The sequence below is a fragment of the Zootoca vivipara genome, chromosome 10 (genome assembly GCF_965207765.1).
Source record: "Zootoca vivipara chromosome 10, rZooViv2.hap1.1, whole genome shotgun sequence".
In the NCBI taxonomy this organism is placed as follows: Eukaryota; Metazoa; Chordata; class Lepidosauria; order Squamata; family Lacertidae; genus Zootoca; species Zootoca vivipara.
Window position 1 is genome coordinate 11,544,807 of NC_142593.1, and position 26,001 is coordinate 11,570,807.

General features: G+C 41.3%; 1 protein-coding gene across 2 annotated transcripts in view; it reads left to right on the forward strand.

The window, feature by feature from the left end:
* The first annotated feature begins 1 nt into the window (after position 1).
* SYK (spleen associated tyrosine kinase) overlaps positions 2–26,001 on the forward strand; it is a 34,696-nt gene continuing 8,696 nt past the window's right edge. Inside the window, exons 1-7 of one of the 2 annotated variants that reach the window (XM_035099928.3) lie at positions 2–145; positions 15,240–15,691; positions 16,521–16,681; positions 18,407–18,545; positions 20,857–20,938; positions 22,285–22,325; positions 23,745–23,813. In XM_035099928.3, the coding sequence (XP_034955819.2) occupies positions 15,284–15,691; positions 16,521–16,681; positions 18,407–18,545; positions 20,857–20,938; positions 22,285–22,325; positions 23,745–23,813 (900 nt within the window). In that variant the 5' untranslated portion in view covers positions 2–145; positions 15,240–15,283. The remainder of the gene's footprint in view (positions 146–15,239; positions 15,692–16,520; positions 16,682–18,406; positions 18,546–20,856; positions 20,939–22,284; positions 22,326–23,744; positions 23,814–26,001) is intronic. The other variant, XM_035099929.3, reaches the window with a different exon arrangement.

Sequence of the window (26,001 nt, forward strand, 5' to 3'; positions counted from 1 at the left end):
GATCGAGCCTCGCCCAGGCAGGTGGCCGGCGGCCGGTCTCCAAGCGCCCGGTCTCTTCTTTCCTCCCCCCCCCCCCGGCCTGGGAAGGCCGCGTCTCCTGAGGAGAAAGAGACGTCACGTCAGTTTTCCCGCCCATTCCCCTCAGGTAAGGGACGCTGCTTCTCCCTCAGTCGAAGGAGGGACGGGGGGAGGGTATCGGAACCAAGGGGCTTGGGGCCTGAGGGCAGTGCCGGATTTACGTATAAGCGAAACAAGTTATAGCAAGTTAGGGCCCCACTCTCTTGGGGGACCCCCCCAAAAAAAACTAAATAAAAAAACACCTGGATGTACATTTCCAAAATATAAGATAAAAAACACCTACCGTACAGTGTTTTGTGTTGTTTAGGCTCCTATGATGGAAGTCATGGGCCCCGCCTGCTAGCCTAAAACATCACTGGTTTGCTCATTTCTAGATATAGGGTGCCTCCATTCTACATGTGCAAATGGCTTTAGGTACCTATGAGGTCCATAAATTACCATATAGCATATATTAAACACCAAAAACAGCGGCAGTTTGTTGTTGGCAAAGGACAGCTAGACATACAAAGGGCCCCATTACCTTCAGTAGCTTCCCCCGCCGCCATAAGTAAAAGTAATAATAATAATAATAATTTATTTATTTATTTATACCCTGCCCATCTGGCTGGGTTTCCCCAGCCATTCAGCTCCCAACAGAATACTGTATTAAAAACACAATAAAACATCGAACATTAAAAACTTCCTTAAGCAGGGCTGCCTTCAGATGCCTTCTAAAAATCAGATAGTTGTTTGTTTCCTTGACATCTGATGGGAGGGCGTTCCACAGGACGGGCGCCACCACCAAAAAGGCCCTCTGCCTGGTTCCCTGTAGCTTTGCTTCTCACAGCAAGGGAACCGCCAGAAGGCCCTTGGAGCTGGACCTCAGTGTCCGGGCTGAAGGTTGGGGGTGGAGACACTCCTTCAGGTATACTGGGCCAAGGCTGTTTAGGGCTTTAAAGGTCAGCACCAACACTTTGAATTGTGTTCGGAAGCGTACTGGTAAAAACTTAAAGGACCATTGGACACAAGAGTCCATACCCAGCAGACATTAATCAGGCCAGGAAGGAAGCCACAAGGGGCAGTGCATGCATGAATGACAGAGTGATTTGGCACCCCTGCATTACATTGGACCAGGGTGAAAAAAAGGTAAAGGACCCCTGGATGGTTAAGTCCAGTCAAAGGCAATTATGGGGTTGCAGTGGTCATCTCGCTTCAGCGGCATTTGTCCACAGACAGCTTTCCGGGTCATGTGGACAGCATGACTAAACCACTTCTGGTGCAACGGGACACCGTGATGGAAACCAGAGCGCACGGAAACACGTTTTACCTTCCCGCCGCAGCGGTACCTGTTTATCTACTTGCACTGGCGTGCTTTCAAACTGCTAGGTTGGCAGGAGCTGGGACAGAGCAACGGGAGCTCACCCTGTCGTGGGGAATCGAACCGCCAACCTTCTGATCGGTAGCCCCTATCTGGACAGGGATAGCCTAACTACTGTTGACTGTGCTCTGGTAACCTCAAGGTCAGATTACTGCAAAGGGCTGCCTCTGAAGACAGTTCGGAAACTTCGACTATTGCTGAATTCAGTTGCCAGGTTGCTCCCCGGAGCAAGACGGTTTGAGCATATTACACTTATCCTGGTCCGACTGCATTGGCTCCCAATTAGTTTCCGGGCCCGATTCAAAGTGCTTGTTTTGACCTATAAAGCCTTAAATGGCTAAGGACCGCAATACCTCAAGGGTCGCCTCTTTCCATATGAACCTACCTGGACCCTGAGGTCATCTTCTGAGGCACTCCTTTGTGTGCCCCCTCCTTGAGAGATTTGGAGGGTGGCAACATGAGAACAGGGCCTTCTCTGCAGTGGGTCCCCATCTGTGGAATGCTCTCCCCAGGGAAGTTCTCCTGGAGCCTTCATTATACGTACACCTTTAGGCGCCAGGCAAAATTGTTCCTTTTTAACCAGGCCTTTGGTTGATTTGATTGACATCCTATGCCCTTTTAGAATGTGTTTCTTTCTTTTTGGGAAGCGATGTTATTGGGTTGTTATTTTGATTATTTGTATTGTGGTTTTATATTTTTCTTTTGTTCCGTGAACTGCCCTGAGACCTCCAGGTATAGGGCGGTATATAAATTCAATAAATAAATAAACAAACAAAGTGGCTCATTGGCTTAGACCACAGTGCTCCCCGCTCCCCATATGTTAGAAAACATTAACCTCTTCGCAGGGGTGCCAAGCTGAATAAAAGACTGGCAGGGGGCAGGTAAGCCCCCACCACACCCCACAGAATCGATCACAGGACACACCTCTTTGAATGGCAATGCTCATCAACTTTGGGGGCGACCCAGCCATGGAATTGGGCATGGGGGACAGCTGCCCCCCTAAATAAAGTAAATAAAAAATAAATAAAGTAAAGTAAATAAATAAATAAAAAAGCACTTAACTAACTGACCAGTTGCATCACAGATAGCTCAGTTCTGACCCCCCCCCCAACCATAAGCCTGACCCCCCCTAAAATAAATCCTGGCTATGCTCATGGACCCAACCCCTTCAAATCAGTGCCAGATAACCGAATAGTTAGAGTAGGCACCGGCCTTTTAGGGACAATGGAGTCAAATAATACTGATTTGATCTTGAAAGAAAATTACAACCAAATATTAGAAGATAATTTGTGAGGGGGGCCCCGAGATTTTGACAGCCTAGGGGCCTCCATGGGGTTTTATCCGGCACTGCCCCAAATATTTTATGGGGAGCGGGAAGGGACTTTGGCTGCTAAGAGTTGGCTCCTATGCCCTTTTGGATGCATCAGAAGAGGAAGGCTCAGGAGTCCTGCTGGAATGGGGGGGTGGTCTGTGAAGGATGGGGACCAGTGAGGGGGATCCTGCAGCCCCTGACACTATGTGCTCTTTTCTCTTACTTGGAAACAGAGAAGTCCCTGGGACTTCTTTCTGGGTAAACATGAAGTCCTGAATTGGACCGTGAAGGCTGCTCTCCTTACCAGTAAATGCACTTCAGACCATGTTTTGAAGGTGATCCATTAGTCTGTTGCCCAAATACTGTGTGTCCTTATGCTGTAGGACTGCTGTTTTAAATGAGGAATAAATCTTAACCTTACATTTCCATGGGGTTGATGGGAATGGATGAAAATTTCTTAAATACCAAAAAAGGGTTCTTGGTGTAGCTTTCTGTCTAAAGGAATAAGGGCACATGATACAAAAAAGGCAAAAAAAACCTTGCAGCCATTCTTTTTTCTCTGTACAAGTCTGTGGTCATTCCTTTTTTGGTTGTTCCTCCTTGTAGTTCCCTATAGCAGAATCCGAGCAAAAAAACACACTAAATGCTTGGAAGGATTTCATAATTGCTTCATTTGGTTTCAGTCTCAACAATAACATATTCATATTGAAAGAAGCATGAATATTTTTTATTTTAATAACAGCATGATAAAGTTGGGGGGGGGGTGGAAGGGGAGCTGGACATGGGGGAGGGACCCAAGCCTGTCTTTTGTAACACTCTTGTGCAGACCTTAATTTGGTTAATATTGTTGAATGCAAAACAGAATTCAGGTTTCGCTACTGGGGCAGAAGTTTGCTAGAAGTGAAACATCACACGCATCATTTTTAGAAGGTGCATTTGGGTTAGCCACACTCCATTATGAAATTTTCAACTTCTGCTGCATGCAGTCAGTGTGATAAACAGGGAAATATTTTCAGGGCTGACATTTTTATTTTTATTTTTGCTCCTTTGTGCTTCTTGTGTGAAGAAATAAACAATCTAATTCAGCCATGCACTTATTTCTGTATGTTTTTATTTATTGGACATAATAGTCACTTTAAAAAAAAAACAAAATGTAAACCCAAAGTGACCTACAATTATTTAGTCTAATGCAACTAAAATATGGGACTGTTTTGGTCCAGTAGGTTCAAATCAGTGCTGCAAAATTGTTAACTGGGAGCGGGCAATTTCAACATATCGCACCAGTGTTTAAACAGCTAAACAAGCTCCCAGTCTTTCTGGGCCCAATTCATTGTCTTGGTTTTAACAGTTAAAGAGCTTAACAGGCTGGGACCAGGATACCTGAAAGATCTCCTACTCCCATTTATACTTATCCAAACCTAAAGATCCCCTTCAGAGGACCCATGAAGTGAAACAGCTGGTACCAGTGAGAACGTGCTCCCTCAGGAGGGCCACAGTATTTTCTGCAAGGTCATCTGGGTGTTAGGTTTGGTCTGCCAGTCCTTTTTCACAAACTATGTTTAGTGTTCTGAAATATTGGGTTTTTCTCTCTCTTTGCTGGCAGCTTTTATTCTGGAAGCTGGGGTGTTTAAGATAGTGTTTTTAATACTATCATGTAAACCACCCATAGAACAATGTTACTGGGCTGCTTTTTTATAAATACAATAATAAAATATCTAAGTAAACCTTAAGACTTAATGGTTTCAATGTGCTCTATACAGGGTTACCCTTGCACGCAGTACAGAAGCTACAACTGGTGCAAAATGCAGCAGCTGGCGGGGACAGACTATGGCCAGCACACAGCTGCGGTGCTTAAAAGCTTGCACTAGCTGCTCATGGATTACTGGTAGCCTGATTCACAGTTCTCGTATTAATTTACAAGGCCCTCCACAATATGAGTCCAGGAGATCTTAAGGACTGCCTGATATTTTATATCCTAGCCTAGCCCAATTACCAAGATCTATGCAGGAATTCAGAGGCACAGCTCATAACTACTAAATGTGCATTCAGTATGCTGTGTCCAAGCCTGTGGAACTCCCTCCCAGCTGAAATTAGACAGGCACACTCCTTCTAGCTTCAGGTGCATGACTAAGTCTATTTTCTTCCAGCAGACCAGGTTTTATGATAAAGTTTTAATGTTTTATTATCCTGCGTTTGTCCTGCATTTGTTTTCTGTAGATTGTTTTTATGTACAGTGCCAAGAAATGCAAACAAGTGGTATAAAAATGTCAAACAAACAAATAAAAGATAGAATGTAGCTAGACGTCCCAGATGGGGTTGTATATCCTAGTTTGCATCAAGAGAGACATCTAGCAATTAAGTGTTGCCTGAACAGTACAGTGCATATGTGCATTATCCTGTTTATGATTTCCAATCCGAAAAGATAGAAATCAGCGTGCAGAAATCTGTTTCTGCGTGTAGATCTTTCTTGTTGAATGATGGTGAATATGTTTAAACAGTATTATAATGAATGATATCTTAAATGAGGGGAAAATACCAGATTCCTGGACCGAAGCCTATGCTATTACCAAAACAGGGAGGTAATTTAGAACTAGTAGCAAACTATAGACCGATATTGCTATGAAATAGTGATTATAAATTTTTGCTACAATACTAGCAAATAGATTGAAGAAATCCTAAAAGAAATAATAATAATATTAATATAATAATAATATAATATAATAATTTATTATTTTTACCCCGCCCATCTGGCTGGGTTTCCGCAGCCACTCTGCGCGGCTTCCAACAGAAATACTAGAATACACTAATTTCTTAAAGATTAAAAGCTTCCCTAAACAGGGCTGCCTTCAGATGTCCTCTAAAAGTCTGGTAAGTTGTTTTTCTCTTTGACATCTGATGGGAGATTGTTCCACAGGGCGGGTGCCACTAGCGAGAAGTCCCTCTGCCTGGTTCCCTGTAACTTGGCTTCTCGCAGTGAGGGAACCACCAGAAGGCCCTCGGCACTGGAGGTGGAGACACTCCTTCAGGTATACTGGACCGAGGCCGTTTAGGGCTTTAAAGGTCAGCACCAACACTTTGAATTGTGCTCGGAAACGTACTGGGAGCCAATGTAGGTCTTTCAAGACCGGTGTTATGTGGTCTCGGGTGGTATTATCCACCCAAATCAATCAGGCTTCCTACCAGGGAGACAGATTCAGAACAATACCAGGAATATTGTTGACATATTGGAATATCTAGAATTTAAAAATGATAAACAGGTAGCATTAAAGCTAATTGATGCAGAGAAAGCGTTCGACAACATCTCCTGGTGCTTTATGAAAAAACAAATTAATGAAACTAGGAGAAACAGAAGGCAAGCATGATAATAAATGGGAAGAAACAGAAGGCAAGCCTGATAATAAATGGGAATATTACCAAAAATATTGAAATAGCAAAAGGCACAAATCAAGGATGTCCCCTTTCACCCCTTTTATTTATACACTATTGGTATTGGAAACATTATTACAAACTGTTAGAAAAAATGAAGAAATAAAGGGAGTCAAGATAGGAGTAAAATCATATAAAATCGGAGTTTTAATGTATGATGCTGTACTGTTTTTAATATTCAGTTGGAAGCCGCCCAGAGTGGCTAGGGAAACCCAGCCAGATGGGCAGGGTATAAATAATTTTATTTTTATTATTATTATTATTATTATTTGCGGATGACCTGATAGTATCAACTGAAAACCCCCAACAAAGTATTCCAGCAGCTATAGAAACAATTAACAAATTTGGAAGATTGGCAGGATTTAAAATATATATTTTTAAAAAACTAACCTATCAGTTAAAAACATGAGATCTGAGGAGATAAAGGATTTACAAAAAAATTACGGGTTTGGAGATTAAAAACAAAGTAAAATACTTGGGAATTTGGATATCGACAAAATGTATTGATTTGTATCAGGACAATTACACAGAAACTTGGAATGAGATTTAAAAAACATGGAAATTTGGAACAAACTTCACCTCTCCCTGTGGGGCAGGATTTCAGTAGTTAAAATGAACATTTTACAAAAAAAGATTTTCCTGTTCCAAACCATTCCAATATTGATTCAACTGGCAATGACATTCAGAGCACACTGGTGTCCAATGAACATTATAAAAATGGTGTCTGTTGGAAATGTATTAAGATGCAAGGAAACTTGATGAAGTTGTTCTGCTACTGCTGTCTTGGTGGCCCAGTTTTGGTACAAAATTAAACATAGTGTTATAGGTTGTAGGGTCAGTCTGGATGATACCCATGGGGCCTTTCCAGTCCTATGATCCTGTGTATGTAAGGTTTAGAAGCTAGTAGAAGAGGCCACTGAACTGGGCAGACAAGGTTGCCCTGCTGCCATAGAGACAAAGGGGAGTAACCCTACTCATGTAGTTGCAAGCCACATTACCTTGTAAACTAGAAGAACTATCTCCAGAGTAGTGTTTGTGTTACTTGGGGCTTCCCTGAGCACCTAATGGAGAAGCAAGATATGTTGGAGTGTTAATTCTTTGATCCCCTCCATCCTATGTTCAAGTTGTGTACAGTATATGTGAAATAAAACCATATAGCCTAAAGACACCACAGGCTCAGTTGACCTTCATTCCTAGGAAATGAAACAGTGAGTAAACATTGGAACCCCTGGAGTCTCTTGCTGCTCAGAGATTGGGGTTGCATGGAATAGTATTAATAGTTCTGCTAAACTTTTGCCAGATTTTCCTATAATTGCCCCACATCCTATTGCATTCCTAGTGTATGGATCCTGTCAAAACACTGTAAAGAATAAGTTCAATGAACTGTGCTAGCAGCTGAAGAGATTATATGGCAGCAGAGGAAATCTGAGAATTAAAGCCACTTCACTGAGTGGAGGACATTTTGTTTAGGTATTTACAATTCCCTGGGCAGCTTACAGTAAAAAAGTAAAAAAGAATTTAAATACAACAGATCTTGAAGTGAGTGCCAATGAGTGCCACAAGGATGTGGAAGTGGGATCGTGTATGCTTGACCATACATTCATTGCACAGGATTAAAAAGAGCACCTGTGCATGTAAAACATGCCTGTGCTGTGCACACAGGTTTCCTTACTGCACGAAAAGAGCATGGGGCTGTTTCAAACCTTATACTGAACATGTGAAGGCCGAGCACACACAATCTTACTTTGAGCCTCATGCATTCATCCAAGTTCTGAACAAGGCCAAAGTTTGGTTTTGCAATGCTCAGAGTAGTATGTTACTTAGGGGTTAGTAAGGTTGGTCTTCACCAAGAGTGCCGGCCAGGAGGAAGGCGCAAAAATTGTGCCTCTCTTGGAACTTCATCTGAGGAATCTGGGTGCCAGTGTGGGCTGTCTCAGCAGCTGCAGAGTCCCCTTACCTGTCCCTGTGAGGGCTTCTCCCCACCCTCTGATGCCCCTGCTTTCCCCTAGAGCAGCCTTTCAGCTGATGTTGTGACTGAGAAACATCAGGCAAGGCTCTTAATTTACGATAGCCAAGTGGCTTTTTCCTGGTTTCTTTCCTGGCTTGACCAATTTCCAGCATGTGCGCCACTGCAAGTTTACCCCAGAGAGCAAGGGCCATTGACTTAAGCAGGGCTTACTTATGAGTAAAGGATGCACTGGGGCGCAACCTCCAAGTTATTGCCTTTTCTGCTGGCTCCTTGACCGAAGTAACGAAAAGTCAAGCGAGGTGATGTCAGAAGTTCCTGCGTCTGACTTGCCAGATTTAGGCTGTGGTCCTATTTTCCTACTTTTATAGGAGTAAGCCCCACTGAACTTGGTTGGATTTACTTTTGAGTAGAATGCTGTTAAATGCCCAGTTCAAAAGTCATTTGTGATGATTGAATTACACATAGCTGCCAAGTTATCCCTTTTTTTAAGGGAAATTCCATTATGCTGAATAGGCTTCCTCGCGAGAAAAGGGAAAACTTGGCAGCTATGGAATTACATCATGTTTTTTTCTGGAGATGGGTGGGCGGGCGCTGATACATCTCCTTGCCAAGGGTGCAAGGGAGCCTAGGTACACCTCTGCCGATGCTGCATATCAGGGTGGATAAAAATCAATGATATACTATAAAATCAGTTATATATAAAATCAGATTTTTTTATTTAAATCAGATTTTTTTTATTTAAATTGGATTTTTAAAATAAAATGCTTTTGGAGGAAAAACCTTTCTAAAGATAGTTTTCTATTTAAGTTACATTATAGTCCAAAGGCTATTCATCAGGTAATAAGGATTTTTTAAAAGTTTTTTAATGTGTGGTAAAACTCAGCCTAAGTTTGTTTAACCACAACAGTTAACTCTGGGTTTGCCACTCCACCTGCCTTGTCCTGCTCTGCAGTTTTCACAAGGAAGTTGCTGCAAGAAAAACTCCGAGGGGGCTTTCTGGGTCAAGATATAAAAGTTATGGCGGGTGCTAGGCACTAATGTCACTAACTTTGCGGCTACTTTGGGATGTGAAGGTATTGTATACTGTTAATTGGAACTGTTGGTAAGCTTTGTAGGAATATTTGTAGGAATATAGGGAGCTGCCTTATACTGAGTCAAACCATCAGTCCACCTGGCTCAGTATTTTCAGAGTAGACTGGCAGAAGCTCTTCAGGGTTTCAGGCAGGGGGCATTCTAAATCCCACCTGGAGAGCTGGGACATTCTACGTGAAGTGTTCGCTTCAATTTTTGATATATTTTAAATTAGCAGTTAATTGTCAAATTCTTAGTGTTTATGTTGTAGATCTAATTTTTATTATGAGTTATGGTGATTGTATTAGACTTGTGCGAAGCACTTTGAGCAAAAAATGTGTATGGTCATGGGGACACATTTTCAGAGAAGCACAGGAAGCGTTTCTCAAAAACTGACAGAGTATGATTCTTGTAAGACCAGAGTATAATTAGCATAGGCAGACTAAAGCCAATAAAGGCTTGAATATAACTTTTTGTTTGCATTGAGCATAGTCAGCTTCACGTGTTGTATCAAGTTGTTGCTGTTGTTACTGTTACTGTTATATTTATTAGTCTCTTCCCCTCAGAAAAATGAATCTTAGAGTGACTTACAAAAATGAGTGCACTGCAGTTTTAAGAATATAGACAAAGCAGAACCGGTGTAGAGGAGGGCAAGAATGAGTGGTATGTAAAACAAATCCTAGGAGGAAAGAGTGAAGAAGTTGGGCATGTTTAGCCCAGACTAAGACTAAGCAGGTGAAGCATGAGCAAGATAGAACTTTTTCAAATAGTTTTGGGTCTCAGTGACACAGAAGAAGACAAAGGGCATGACTAAATCGAATGGGCTTAAGTTACGAGAGGGTTAGAGTTGTGCCTGAATGTTGGGAGAGGCGTATTCACAGAAGTAATAGTTCAGTACAGTAATGGAATCAATTAGCTGGAGGGATGATGGGCTCTCCCTTGCTAGAGGTCTTAAAGCAGAGACTAGACGTCCATCTTTTGGAGATGTCTAAGCTCTGGATTCTCTACGCTGAGCAGATGATTGGAATATGTGACCAGAAGGCCTTCTCCAACTCTTCTACAGCACAGCCTCCCCAAATTTGATGTCCTCCAGTTGTTTTGGACCACCGCCCTCACCACTGGTCATTCTGCCTGTGATTAATGGGAGGTAAAGTGAAAAAAGGGAAGACAAAAACAGGTTTCAGTTCTTCCTGTTTTAAAGGCATCTTTTCTCACAATCTGTACTTTGTTCTGATATGTATGGTACTGAATTTGCCTAATTCCTGCCTATGAACTTCAGCTCAAACATTTGGTAAAAAGTTCAGTGGCTTCTAGATCTATCATTAACTTTTATGTAAATTTATCGACCTGTAATCTGGACAGGGTGAGAAGTGTCTTTGCATAGCTACCTCTAAGAGGATAATTTTCTGAGTGTTGCTAGTGAGCATATGTCCTTCCTTTGTAGTGACCTTTTCCAGCCCAACATCACTGAACTAATGTTACACATCCATGGTGCAACCTGAATTGGAATACAATGTACAGTTCTGGCCACCTCACTCAGAAAGGACATTGTAGAGCTGGGAAAGGTTCAGAGAAGGGGAGCCAACCAAAAAGATCACAGGGACAGAGCAATTCCGTTATGAAGACAGGTTACAATTGGGGCTTTTTGTTTAGAGAAACAGCAAGTAAGAGCAAACACACAATAGATGTGTGTAGAATTAAGCATGGTATGGAGAAATTGGATAGAAAAGTTTTTACCTTTTGAAAAATTAATTTCAAGACATTCAGTAAGGCTGAATGTTGGAATGTTCGGAATAGGCAGTAGTAAGTAGTTAAACCATGGAATTCACTCCCAATAGAGGTTGTGATGGTCATCCACTTGGATGGATTTTAAAAGATTAGACAAATTCAATGGATACGAGCCAGTCCCTTTGTTATACCTCCACTGCTGGAGACAGTATGCTTCTGAATTCCAGTGGCTGGGAATAGCAGCTGGGGAAGAATACTGTTCTCAGCTCCTGCTGTTGGACATTTTTGCTGGCCAATGTGAGAACAGGGTTGCATGCAAACCATACATTTGAACCACGTAACTTCTTCCAAGACTCCCAGGATCTGACGTTACCTCCTTTCAGAGCAACTATTACTAGCACTACAATTTGCAGGATTCTTGTGCAGGAGCAGAGTCCTGGGTTTACAGTAAATGTGCTTTCAATGACACACACACACACACACACACACACACACACACACACACACACAAAGTTTACCTGGTGCCTTCATTATAAACCTTTAGGCACCAGGAAAAAACGTTCTTTTTTAACCAGGCTTTTGGTTGATTTGATTGACACCCTGTGCTCTTTTTAAATGTGGTTATTTGGGGGGGTATTGGGTTGTTGATCTTATTTTGATTATATATTTTGTGGTTTTATATTTTGACTTTGTTCTGAGACCTCTGCATATACGGCGGTATATAAATGCAATAAATAATAATATAATAATAATAATGGTGTTTATGCAGCCCAGGATGCTGGACTTGATGGGCTATTGGCCTGATCCAGCATGCTCTTCTTATGTTCTCATTTATTGCTTTGCTTCTTTATAAACATAAGAATAAAGTGAATGCTATCAAACTGACTTTTTGGGTACATTAGTGCTGTGGGTCACTGCAAATTTTGGATGTACTGTACAATTAGTGGCAGGTGACATGCATACATATAGTGAAAAAAGGCTTTCCTTGCTATTCCTCTTTCATTGTAGCTCTGCATCTGTCCCCTTAGCTTCTGTGCCCCCAAAGAACTGTAGGATGCCAGGCAAGAGGGTGATCCCTCTATCTTCTTTGCTAGACCAAGCAAGCATAATGACTCTTCAGCCATGCATTTCTGTACTGAGGCTGGGGTATAAGCAGCAATACAGCGTAAACTGATGTGCATAGTGGATGATAGAATCAAGTTCTGGGGTGTGGTACCCCTGCCTGAAGTTTTTCAGTCACAGTGCACTGGCTCATGTGATTTGAGCCTTTGTTTATATATAGTGGGGCTCAGGCATTTTCCCGTCCTAGCATATTTAAAGGTTCTCAGACTAACATGTTGCCAATCTTGCCCAAGTTTTGTATTTTTTACAAGTTGTAAAACAATGGGATATTTTTCGGCTATTTAATTGTGTTGTGCAAGTCCCCATTTCCCCATTGCTTCTCTTGTGGAGATGAGAGAACCTAAATTAGGAAGATAATTTGACTTTTCCTAATTAACAACACTTGTTGTTAAAAATCAACTTGAGTGTTATTCAGTTCATGTTTTGTGTGAAAGATTAGCTTGATTCCTACCTAAGCTGTCTTAGAAAACTGCATTCTTCCTCTTGTCTACAAGTTAAAATCCATCTGGAAAAGTGCTATGTTGGCATACTAAATATTTTCCCCTTATTTATACAGAACATAAACATTCAGGGCATTGGATTGACAGCTATTTTTAGGGCATCTTATTGCCATTTAACTTTTTTTATTACACAGCTGAGCTTTTCATTTTTTGCATATTATTACTGTAGTAGCTCTGATTCTAGTGCTTTTTTTATTTACATGTACTACTTCCTAGAGATACCAGCTTTACGTTTTCACACACCTGCAGATGTATAATAACTATTCAGCTTTCTTCCCTTGCGTCATGCTAAATCATGGGTTGGGGTTGCGGGGTTTTCTTCTTTTGTACAGTTTGGTTAAGTGTGTGGCTGGTAAACTGAAATGTGGCTTGGAAATGAGAGAAGTCTTAGTTTTTGATCAGCATGTAGAAAGCAGAGTCTCCACACACATAAGTTGATAAGTCTGATAATGCCTCCCAGCAGATCCTTCTGTTGTCTCTAGACCTAAGTAGTATGGAAAATGTGACACACACACACCAATGCCATCATTTTGTACATCTTGGGATTCAAAGAGATACCATTGGAGTGCTCAGGGGCTCTAACATTCCTGGAGAAACATTTAACTTTTTCTATTGAATTAAAAAGAAGATTGCCATTTGGCCAGGGGTACTGTATTTCAAGGGCTTTCTGGGATGGTACCCTCTTTCCATACACCCAATACTGGGCATATGGGATGAGGCAGGGAAAGACAAATTTACCTTCCTTTTTTTTTGCCTAATTAAGCCAGAGGAAAGCCAAAAGTTTAGCTGCCACTGCCATGCCTGCACTCCAGAATGAAGCCTCAAATGCTGCTTGTTGGGAACAGTTTCCTTTCCAGGAACCTTCTACAGGAAAAGAAATTGCTCCCATTTCTTTTTCTGCATAATATACCGTACATGGAAAGGAAACAGCATCATATCTTCAGAGGTATTTGAGATTTCAGCTCACAGAGCAGCAGCAAGGTAGCAGTGGCAACTCACCTGCCAGGTAAGGAGAAAGAAAGAAAGAAAGAAAGAAAGAAAGAAAGAAAGAAAGAGAAAGAAATTACTTACCAGCCACTTCATCTTTAAAGTCCTAAATGGCCTTGACACACAATGACACAGTATACCTGAAGGAGTGTCTCCACCCCTGTTGTTCAGCCCAGACACTGAGATCCAGCTCCAAGGGACTTCTGGTGGTTCCCTCACTGCAAGAAGTGAAGCCAGAGGGAACCAGCCAGAGGGCCATCTCAGTAGTGGTGCCCTCCCTGAGGAACGCCCTCCCTGCAGATGTCAAGGAGATGCAGAACTATACAACTTTTAGAAGACATCTGAAGGCAGTCTTGTATCGGGAATTTTAAAATGTTTGACGCTTTATTATCAGACCCTTTCTTGATCTGTCAGTCATTGAAACAGTTCTGATTTTGGGAACAGGGAGGGTCCGTTGTACCTTTCATTCTCAGTTTCACTAGAGACTGGAAGCTAGGCACTTGTTTTATACGTCTCATTCTCCGTTACTTCCCTTATAATTTTTTTTAAAAGTTAGTGTTTATATATCTTGTTTTTTGCTGAGGGAAAGGTGCTTCAGTGATCAATAGTTCTGCGCTTGTCTCTCTTATCTTCCACTCATTTTCTTGCACACTGATTAAAAATGTCTTTTGGTTAAAGTAGGCAACTTTTGAATGTCCACTAGCCACAGAAGGAAACAGAAAGGCAGGTTAGACCTTTGGCTAGAGAGATACAAATACTTAAATACTGAGAAGCAGAGCATTTGTGGCTTCCTGTGTGACATGAAAATAATTTTCAAAAGCTTAATCGAAGTGCATTGCAGTCTAGAAAAAAAAAACCTAGAGTAGTGGGTAGAGAAGAATGCAAGCAACAAAGCTTATTAGATGGGTTTTTTTGGTCTAACCATAGACCAGGACTGCAGTATGATAAGCAAACATGGACTTTCCTGTAATTCAGCAGCAGTTAGAAAGATTAAAAAGGCAGTTGCACTTGTGGTAGCATGCCTAGCAAACCTAGCATGTATGTTTGAGCTGTAAGTATATAGTGGTAATGTATAGGCAAAAAGTCTCAGTTGTGTTGAAATGGGCGGAGCAATGCGTAAGCGTGTGAGCCAGCAAATCCCTGATTCAAATCTCCTCTACTATGAACATGGCCATAGGAGAGCCACAAGCTCTCATCTCAGCCATACATCTGCAATATGGTAATATGTTTTGTTCATTGGAATACTTCTCCATATGCCACCCATAGAATCCAAGCATCACTTCCACCTGTGTTGAATTAGCCAAGTTAACTTGTGTGTTTTCAGGATTAAGTCTCACCTACAACCAAAGGTATCTTAAGAGAAGAAAACAATAAAATTAATCTGAAGGTTGTATTCCCCCCCCCATTGTCTCCCACCTATTAAAAGGGAAATGATTCTGGTCTAGTTGAGTTCATGGCAGTATGGGCAAACAGATTTGTAAGAGAATAGTCAGAACCATGGCTCTTCATCTGCATGGACACAATTCACGGAATGAAGGGTAAAAGAATCACCAAAATATGGACTCCCTGTAGTTCAGCATTGCATCCTTTTGGCTACATATGGGGCTCTCATTGTGTTGTGTGCATCCCAAGTGTGGCCCTCAAGGTGATATACTTTAATTTGAGGTCACATTTCTTCTTTCCTTACAGGTACAAAAGAATCACTATAAGGAACTAAGAAGTGAAAGGAAAAAATGGCAAGTGCTAATCCTGTTATTCACCTCAGCTTTTTCTTTGGCAACATCACACGTGAAGAAGCTGAAGACTACCTGATACAAGGCGGGCTGAGCAATGGACTGTATCTCCTGCGACAGAGCCGCAACTATCTGGGTGGCTTTGCTTTGTCCATGGTTCACGGGGGTAAAGTTTATCATTACACCATTGAGAGGGAAATGAGTGGCTCTTACGCCATTACAGGGGGAAAGTCCCACAGGAGTCCTGTAGAACTCATTAACTACCACTCGGATGAAGTCGACGGTCTTGTTTGCCTCCTCAAGAAACCGTGTCATCGACCACCAGGAGTGGAACCAAAAACAAGCCAGTTTGAGGACTTGAAGGAAAATCTAATTAGGGATTATGTGAAACGGACGTGGAACTTGCATGTAAGTTTAGTTCTCCTGTGTTTTTCTGTTTTGCATTTGACACCTGGTGAGTATGGAGACGTGTGAAGGAGAATAAGAAAAGAAGTGAAACCTCACACTTTTGCAATGGCACCCAAGCACTAAATTCCCCAGCTAAAGAAAAACACCATTCTTGACAGCACTATTCAGGGGCGGGGGGTGGAGACTACTTTAAGTTCTCCAGTTTCAAAATCCATGTAGCGATCAAATTTACTGTCACAAAAGCACAGGGTAGATTTTAGGGTGCTGTGTTTTCTTGCATGGGTCAGTCTTTTATGAAATCTGTTGGATTACTTGACATTTTATTTTTGCCTTCTAAAATGTGCCTATTCTGTGGCCTATTCTACTACTAATTGTACAGTTTTTAATGAACAGATATAGTCCAGGGGTCAGCAAACTTTTTCAGCAGGGGGCCGGTCCACTGTCCCTCAGACCTTATGGGGGGCTGGACTATATTTTGGAAGGGGAAAATAAATTAATTCCTATGCCCCACAAATAACCCAGAGATGCATTTTAAATAAAAGCACACATTCTACTCATGTAAAGCATGCTGATTCCCGGACCGTCTGCAGGCCGGATTTAAAAGGTGATTGGGCCGCATCCGGCCCCCGGGCCTTAGTTTGCCTACCAATGAGATACACAGAAAAAAACTGCTTTGCTTAATATAGCTTAAAATGTTGTTGGGCTAAACACACACACACACACACACACACAGGCAAAATACTCTGGATATGCCCAGCACTTAGCTCAACTTCTGGAACGGCTTATATTGTATTCTTACAACTTTCCCCCATTTCCCCCTACTGTGCAGGGCCATGCCCTTGAGCAAGCAATTATTAGTCAGAAACCACAGTTAGAGAAATTGATTGCTACGACAGCACATTTGAAAATGCCTTGGTTCCATGGGATAATAACTCGGGAGGAATCAGAACAGCGTGTTCTTCTGGGCACAAAGACCAATGGGAAATTTTTGTAAGTAAACATGTTTTTCTTGCAATTTCTAGAGGCTTAATGCCGACAACCTGAACAGCAGTAGGAAGACTAAGTAGTAGAGTCATTATTTCTAACAATACCAAAGTTTGCCAAGTATGTTTATCTTTACTCATCTATATTTCCATCTGGCCTTGCCTTCCTGGAAGCAGCATTGTGGCTTATATGCCGAGACATCGTAAGTTATTTATGGAATATTGAATTGACTCACCTTTTCCCTTGTTATGGATATGGGATAGCGTTTTTCAAAACAGCATTGTTAAGTTAATAGTGGATTATACTTTAACTGTTATTAACCAACTTTATTACCATTTTTCTATGAGAGGCAATGGTGATGTGTTGTTCTTCAGTATACTGGAAACATTAATTGTTTCAAGCACTTTCCACTGTTTTATTATCTCACATACTGTCAGTTGTTGAGTATATTCAAACCCAATGATCTTGGTGCAAGATTGTTGATTTGACTGTGTGCAAACCCAAATTTTATAAAGACAGGAATAACTTACCTAAGTATACTAAAAAAAGCAGAATTTACTGCTCTGGAAAATACTGTTTGGTCACTACCACACGGTTGCTCATGACAGCCATTAAAGGCCCTCAATTTCTTTGTGGTGAGGTTACCCAGTCCATGGTGGAATAAATTAAGTGAATCCCCCTTCCATATTTCATTCACATTTTGTATTTTGGGGTTTCTCTCCTTTTTTATCTGACTGTGTCCTGTAATAACATTTGTAATGCATGTTTGCTTTTGTTACTCTTAAAAGCTACCTAACCTATTTATAGATAGGCCAAGAAGTGCATAGTGTTCTAGTAATTCAGGAACTGGAAAATCCGACTCGCCCATGTAGCTTGGACTAGGCAAAATCACATTAGTTGTTAGTTCTGCCTCTCTCCCCACTACCCCACTACATGATAAGCCAGTAGATTTGCTCTTCCTACCACATAACATCTGTCCTTCACTTTGGGATCAGTTGTTTTTAAAATGAAGGACTACTGTAGTAGACAAAAATGGAAATCCTGAATTTTACAGGTGTGATGTTTTCTGTAAAAAATAAAATCAAGCCACACTTTGGGGGACCTTTGTGTAACTTGCAGGGAAGTGAGAACTTGTAGATGTTAGTGACCTGTTAATAATAATAATAATAATAATAATAATAATAATAATAATAATAATATATTTATACCCCGTCTCTCTGGGCGGCTCCCAACCAAATATTAAAGACACAATAAAACATCAAACATTAAAAACTTCCCAATGAATATTAAGGAGCTAGGAAGGTATTGTTTTATGACAGAGTAATATTCTGAAGTAATTATTATTTTATAATAATTGTGGTTATTATGAGAATTGAGGAACCCAATAATCCTTGCTAAATGGACTGGGTAACTGCACCAGTCAATTCACACGGCTGTTTTTCTGGATGCTGCTCAGTCTGTCAAATCTTAGTTGGGAAAACAGCTGTCCTTTGGCTGCTAGTTTGGGGTCTGGGGTGGGTGGGTAATACGCCACTATTGTCTCCAGCAGCTATTAGAAAAGTTGAGGGTGACAAAAGTAATTCTGAAGACCATAGAAAACATGGGGAGAGCTTTACACAGCTAATAACAGTGGAGAAGAATTTGCCTCGTATTTGTTAACGTAAGAATGACTCTCTGCAGTTTGAAAATTGTTCCTTTATTTATTTATTTATTTATTTATTTTCTTTGCAGGATCAGGGAAAAAGAGAATCAGGGATCCTATGCTCTCTGTCTGCTCAATGAAGGAAAGGTGCTACATTATCGTATTGAGAGGGACAAGAGGGGGAAACTCTCAATCCCAGAGGGAAAGGCATTTGATACACTCTGCCAGGTTTGTCAAGTGTCACTCCCTGAGCTGTCTGTTGTGTCTGCATATTGACAGCACAGACAACAGGAGTTTTGCTTTGCTGTGGGTCTATAGTCTAAATGAGTTTTGCAAAATTACATATTTTCCTGTTTTCCATTGTGGACAAAACTAGGGGAGGGTAATGCTTACCTTGGTTAATATGAGCTGTTTAGATCTTCCTTAGAAAAAAATTTAGGTTAATTTGGGCTACGGTTGTTGTTGAGCAAATTGCAGGAAATCCCAAATCTAATTTATTCATGAAAATAGCAGAGTTATAGAAAGACAGTGAAATTCCATTTTTGTTATGCCCTCTCTGAAACACTATGTGCCATACGGGAATATAAATTTAGGATTGCATTATGAGACCTCTGTTGTTGCCTTTATTTCCCCCCCACACACACACTGTTTTGAGTCAATACAAATAACAAAAGGCTCTCAAATTGGCAGAAATGTGCTCTTTTTGAATGCAGTTTTGTTAGCAAGTATGAATTCAAGATTTTCGGGATGTTACATTTACTTGGTATTAGTTCAGTGTACATTGGGCTTGGATCCATGACTCTTGACTCAGTGTGTAGGGTCTGCCATTATTTTCAGGTGAGTTTTCTACAAAGGAGTAGCAACAGCAAATGCATGAGTGATTTGTACATTCAGTTTTCATAATTCTAGTGTATCATGGGAAAGGCAAAATGGTGCCTGTTTCCCTACGGCAGTGATGGCCAAACTTGGCCCTCCAGCTGTTTTGGGACTACAGTTCACATCATCCCTGACCACTGGTCCTGTTAGCTAGGCATGATGGGAGTTGTAGTCCCAAAACAGCTGGAGGGCCAAGTTTGGCTATCACTGCCCTACAGAAATGTGTGAACTTTGGCTCCTTTTTTGAGCATACACATCTTTCTGCTGGGGAGGTGTTCAAGTTCTTCCTTACATGTTAATATACAAGCACCAAAAGAGGATGTACAAGTTAGTTGAACATTTTCCATTACCACTTCTTTTTAACTGAGGAAACCACCCTCGGTCTTGGCTCCCAATTATTATCCCAATTATTATTAATAATAATAGTATTCATTAATGAAATGTTCAGTATTGCACTTTGCAAATAATAGTGGCCCTACCAACTGTGGTCAGAAGCGGGGGAAATAGTCAAGTCTTTTGATCTGTAAACCTGGTTCTTTAATTCTAATGTGGTTGGAGAGGATGGATAAAGTGTCATGAAATAGTTAGAGAAATGAGCTCTGCACATGTCCAGAGGAACATTCATAAGTTATAGGGCTGAGGGTATTTGAAGACATGGTTGAGACCTAATGAGTCCTAGCACATATGAGATACTGTATAGTACTCTATTATTGTGCTGTCTGTATGAAAGAGAGGGAGAGGGAGAGGGATGATAAGGACTGAATTTTGAATCCAAAGTGCATACCACTTGCTTTTGCATCACTGTAAGCAAGACGTAACATGTTTCTTGAGTGGAGATACTCAGTACCTCACATGTAGGATATATCTGTGTTTGCAGAGCAGGGCCAGGCTTCAGTCTCACCCTTCTCATCGGATCTTATTCCTGCAACAACCATTCCAGTGTGCAAGGCACTACTCATATAGGGCGTACATGAAGTTGGGATACCCAGTTGCACAGGGGCCCCAAATATGGAGAGCCTTGCAAGTGAATAGTGGTCATGCATTTGAATTTTTCAGCAGGCAATGCACACAACATAGATTTGTTGCAGGAAAAAGACCTGGGGGCTTGGCTAAAATTGCTGCCACACACCATCATCAAAACAGGTATGCAGGTAACGTGTGAACAGGGCTACTGTGGACATTGTCATATTTGAAGTATGGCATGGAAACCTTAGCTAATGAGTGCTAATTGGTGAGCCAATTGTGTCCTTCCTGCAAAATGTACTCTTTTCCAGGGGGCACAGCCAGGTCTCCATTCACATAGATTCTTCTGTGGCTCATGGTAAAATCTCCTGACCACCCCTACGCTACAGTATTTTGGTCACCATAAAATTGACCTAAGGGGAGCAGTGCCTACAATAACTTAAGGGCTAATGGCTAATGAGAAAGTGGAGCTGCCTGGGGATAAAATTACTGGCTTCAGAAGGGGGGAAACAAAATGAAATATTTGAACCTGAGGACCAGAGAACCCATAGAGGGCAGCAGGGTAGGTGGCTGGATTTTACATATTAACTAGAAATGATTAGCTAAATGTCTGGCCCTAAGCCACTGTAGCAGTTCAGTAGCTTGTTATTTCTCCTTCCTTCAAGTCTAATCTTTCTTCTTTGTTTTCTTCCCCTGATAGCTAGTGGAACATTATTCCTACAAAGCAGATGGACTTCTAAGAATCATCACAGATCCAGTTCCAAATCCTAACTTGAAAAATGGTGAGTGACTGGGTTTATTTTTAAAATGTAGAATTTGAGTCCCCATGGCGGTGTACATGAAAATGATTCTAACACCATAAAATTATAAGAGCTTAAAATACATAACGGAGTCCAATAAATTTTCTAAAAACGCTTGGTAAATCAAAAAAAGGTTTCAGCAGGTTGATAGGATATTGGAATTGTAGGTACCTGTATGATTCCAATAGGAACAGTGTCCCAAATTACTGGCACTGCTACACAAAAAGTCTTAGTAAATGCGGAAGCTGAAAGAATATAAGAACTGTGGGTCTGTCAGGAGGACTTCTCCAGATGATTGCAATGATTGATCCATGTACTCATTCATTTAGCCTTTATTGGCATAATGATTGATCTGTGTATAAGGGACAAGGAGGTCAGCCCATTGGTCAGTCTAGCTCCGTGTTGTCCGCAGTGGCTCTCCAGAGATTTGCAGCCAAAGGCTGTCCAATCTTACATTACCTGTAGCAGTGCAAATGGTGTAAAGCAGCAGCGCCCTGTTTTAAGCAAGTGGGTCAGGGCTTTCCCAGAACCTCTTCTAAATTCCCTTTTAGTGCTACGCCTTGCATCAGGGACACCATTTCAAGTCTTGGGGCTTAATAACAGCAGAGCATAGAATGGATAGTTGCTGGCATCCATCTGTCTCCATGAATGAAGTTAGATTGCTATATTTGTAGCACGGAAGGGACCTCCTGGGGGCACATGCCTGGGCAGTGTGTCTGGAGGTCTTGGGCTTCCCAGACGACAAGACCGCCCTCTCAGCCTCACTGATATAGTCCAAAGGAAAGCAGAGCAAAACGTTTGACACCAGCTGGGCTGCAGAAGGCATACGAGGTGCCGTCCAATTGCCTTAGGGACTCCACTCTGAATTCATGTAGGGTTTACTCCTTAGCCTTTTCTTTGAGTAAGACTATATTTATCAGGTTGCTGCAACCTCAGAGTCACTTGGGGCTCATCCAGAATTCCTTTTGCGTCATGCTGGTACTGGTCTGTGCTTTAAAGCTCCACGTCCCAGCACTTTCCCCAGGGAAGACCCGTATTTTGCCAACTTCTCTGGGGAAGGGCCGTAGCCCAATGGTAGAGCATACAGAAGGTTCCTTCTTCAGTCCCTGGCATTTCCAGGTCGGGCTGGGAGAGACCCTTCCCTGAGCTGGGTGCAGCTTTGCTCTGAGTCTGTGTTCATTTTTTGTTAGTTCAGTAACTTCATTTCTTATGCCACAGCTACACTGATGTTTGCATGTTTATTCCCTTAAGGGTGTTCTTCTCCTGCCTTCCCCCCTAAAAATGTTGATAAAAGCAGCAATACTAATTAGTGTACCTCATTATCTTAGGCGTATTCACCTCACCGGATCATAGGCCTAATTTCAGCAAGGTAAGAAAATTGTATCGATGAAAACCATTTATGGTGGTTTTTAATAATAAAATAGAGTTTAAGGATGGTTAATTATCACTTTTTGAGTTTCTTAATATATGAACACCTGCTATAATTTTCAGATATATTTGTGTGTTTTACATGCAATAGCATTAGACATTATGTGGATTTTTATTTTATTTATTTTGGAGTGAAAATATCATGTATGCCAGTCTGCAGTGGGTGGACTCCAGTTGGTGTTGTTCCACAGTGGAAAGCATGGGAATTACTCCAAACTTCCAGAGCAGGTTAGGGAAGGGCATTGGGCTGCTGCAAGGAGAGGAAGAATCACCAAGATAAATCTTCTTTCCTGTGCTGTTGGATGAGCCATATCGTGCATCCATGGAGTGGCACCAATTGGCTCCTACTCTTGTTTCACTTTGTACAGTGTATGATGTGTTCTCTGCCACAACAGTCCAAATTTGGATATGAGACAATACAATTATAAAATCACAATACCTAATTTAAATTAAGATGTTCTGCGTGTTATTTGCTTGCTCTGCAATCATTGTTCTTCCAAAAATTCAGTTACACAAGGGATTTGAATGTGTTGACAAGGACTAGAGTAGATAGCGAGAGAAAGCAAGATAGGAGAACTGGGTGGAGAAAAAATAACGGGAACATTTGTTAAATGGTATAGAAGCAAGGACATTACAGAGGGCCATAAAAGCCATTTGGAGAGTGACAGGAACCAGAACAGCGAGAAATGAAAACTCATGGTCTCAAGCACTGAGCCCTTTTGAAAATTTCTGCTTTGTCTTGCATGATAAAGCTTTTCTCATCAACGTTCGTCTCAGTGCTGAAGGAAGCAAGGCATTGACTTCAAATTGAATGGAGATGCATTTTAAAAGTTTGTTCACTTACTCAAATTGCCACACCCCTTCTCTCTCCTTTAGACCCAATTCATGGGTGGCTGCTTGAAACACAGCTGTGCTTCTAGCATCTTTTACAGTACAAACCCTCACTTGTTGCAGTTTAGCACAATATGGTGAAAACTCCTGGATGCATGCAGGATTTGTACATTGTACAAACAGGTTGCAATGTGGAGCAGTCTCTGTTGAGTTGGGTTTGAAGCAACCACTGACATGCCATGGATGAACTTGGCTGAAGAGATTGAAGGTGTTTTTCATTTTTTAAAAAAATAAATATTTGTTTTACAGTCTGGTGGTGCATATTATAAAGGATGTGTACAGAGCAAAAGTGAAGGTCCTTGTATGTGAATCCTGGCTAAAACGCAAAAGTTTGCAACCAAGTCCTATTCTCCGTAGAAAGTTTGGAAACCACGATTGTAGATGACTTATTGTAGATGTTTGTGTGAAATATTTCTTACTTTTTCTGATACACTTATTTATCCTTTTGATATCCTTTATGGTTTTTTAGACTTGGTCAACAGGTGGAATTTTCACCAGAATCAAGTCATACACTTTCCCAAAGCCGGGAAGCAAAAAGGTGCATAAGCATGGTGTTTTGTAAATTTGCAAATGTGTGGAAGGACTTACCCTCATGAAGCTCACTTACAGCTCTTTTCAATGGTTTGGCTCCATGCCTTGCTGCTAACGCTCTGCGCACATTTGGCATCTTTCTTCAGCTTCTACTGCTGACCTAATATGATTAACCCATGGCTCAAATTTAGATAAGTAAAAGAAATGATTGCATTTTATTTGTTGCCAACATGCTGTGCAATAATATTTATAACTGTAATAATAATGAGATCAGTTTGGTAGAATGGAGTTGAAAATAAGCTAGTATCACATGTGCGTGTGCATCATTGAAAACTGCCTTTATGTTTCAGTGAAACAATATTTATAGTTTCGTTTTAAATCTTAGTTTTTGTGTGAGTTATACCGGTACTTTCTCTGAAACACGGGGAAATGTGGAAAACAACTGACCCTGCTTCTTTAGAGAAGATATTCCACCCCTCTGTTCTTCTACCTCCACCCCAGGTTTGGAGGCTAGTGTATTGTACCAGCTAACTGCACATGAAAGCCAGCATGGAGCATATGCACTCTTCTGCCCCCACCCCACCCAATTAGACATGATGATTGCTGGAAAAAGCAAAAGCCAATCACAGTGTGGCTGCAAGCTGAAATTAATCCTTATTTCTCCTGCAAAAAGGTTTATCTGAGGACCAGTGGATGAATGCTGCCCATTTGTATGTTACCTTACAGGTGCTAATAAAAACACTTCCTAATTTGTGGAGCAGATTGGCACATGCTTCTTTCCCTTAACGTTGGGAGTTCTCTGTGTGAATTTTCACATGTCTGTCTCCTTCATGCTAGTCCTAATGAATTCTGATATGAACAAACCTCGTATTTAAAAGTAAATCTCCAAACATTTAAACTGGATTAGCCCTACTTAGTTGGCGAAAAGACCAGTGGCTTAGGACAGAATTTTAAAATATTGAGCGGGCAGGGAGCACAGGTATTCCACACTTTCTGTCTCGGTGTTTCTCTGCTTTGTTTAAAGTCAAGAGTTTGCATCTTCCCTAGCAAGTGCAAGTACCAAAGTATGAAACATATGTGTCAGTTGGGAACCTCATATCTATGTTTTGCTCACTACTTATCCCCTTTAAATATATTGCTCCAGTGACTCAGAAACAATTTCCCACTTCCATAAATTAACAGAATACACAAGAAATAATATACCCATGCACTATTTATAGTTATTCCAGAAGATGTGCACTTGTACTATAGTGTTTAGAGACTTACTTCTGAGTAAAAATGTTTAGGATACAATTGCTTGCTTTGCGGAGAGAATAGAGTTGATTTGTCTGATGACTTGACTTCCCTTTTAATCAGTCTTATCTTAAACACTACATTTTTTCTTCTTTAATAGTGCATCTTTAATAGTGTTACTGATTGGTAGAGATGCAGGAGTCTAAACAAGAGTAAGTCTGATAGACAACACCAAAATTCTTTTCAGGACACAAGTCCTGGACTCATTCCGCTGCAATCCCATCAAAATTTACAGAGCAAATATTTAAAAGATCAGCTCAACAACAGCAGAAAGACCAAGGATTATATGTTGCTTTTAAACATAGACGTGCTGGGTCCCAAATGCATTTTTCCCTATATACCAGCCTTTGGCAACCTGGTAACTTCTAGATGTTTTGGACTACAGTTCTCCTCAGCCCCAGGCAGGACAGCCACGCTGGCTGGGCTGATGACAGTTGTGGTCCAAAACGCCTGGGGGGCACCAGGTTGGCAAAGTGTACTGTGCACAATCTCCCCACAGGTATTACTGGCTCAAGATTGCATTGATTTTTAACTGGAGAAAACTAGGCAAACACAAGTACAGGTGACACCAGAACTCTGGGAATTTTGCCTGTTTCACCTGAGTGCCTGCCGACTGTCAGCACTAGTTGCATACAGAATAAAATGTAAGGTGCGTTTCAGTTTTTTAGTATTGTCCTTTTGCTGACTTATGCCGAAAAGGGCCAGAGACATAGATGAGTGATTTCTCAGCACAATAGTGAACGTCCAGAGAGTGTGGAAATGGTATGTAGGGTGAACCTATGTCTGCCACTTTCATTTCAAATGTTGGCAAATGTGTCAACCTGGGCTCACTCTCAAGCTTACCGATTCAGAGTTTGCGGGAGACCTGTTTATATGATGCATATGCCATCAGAGGGAATCCA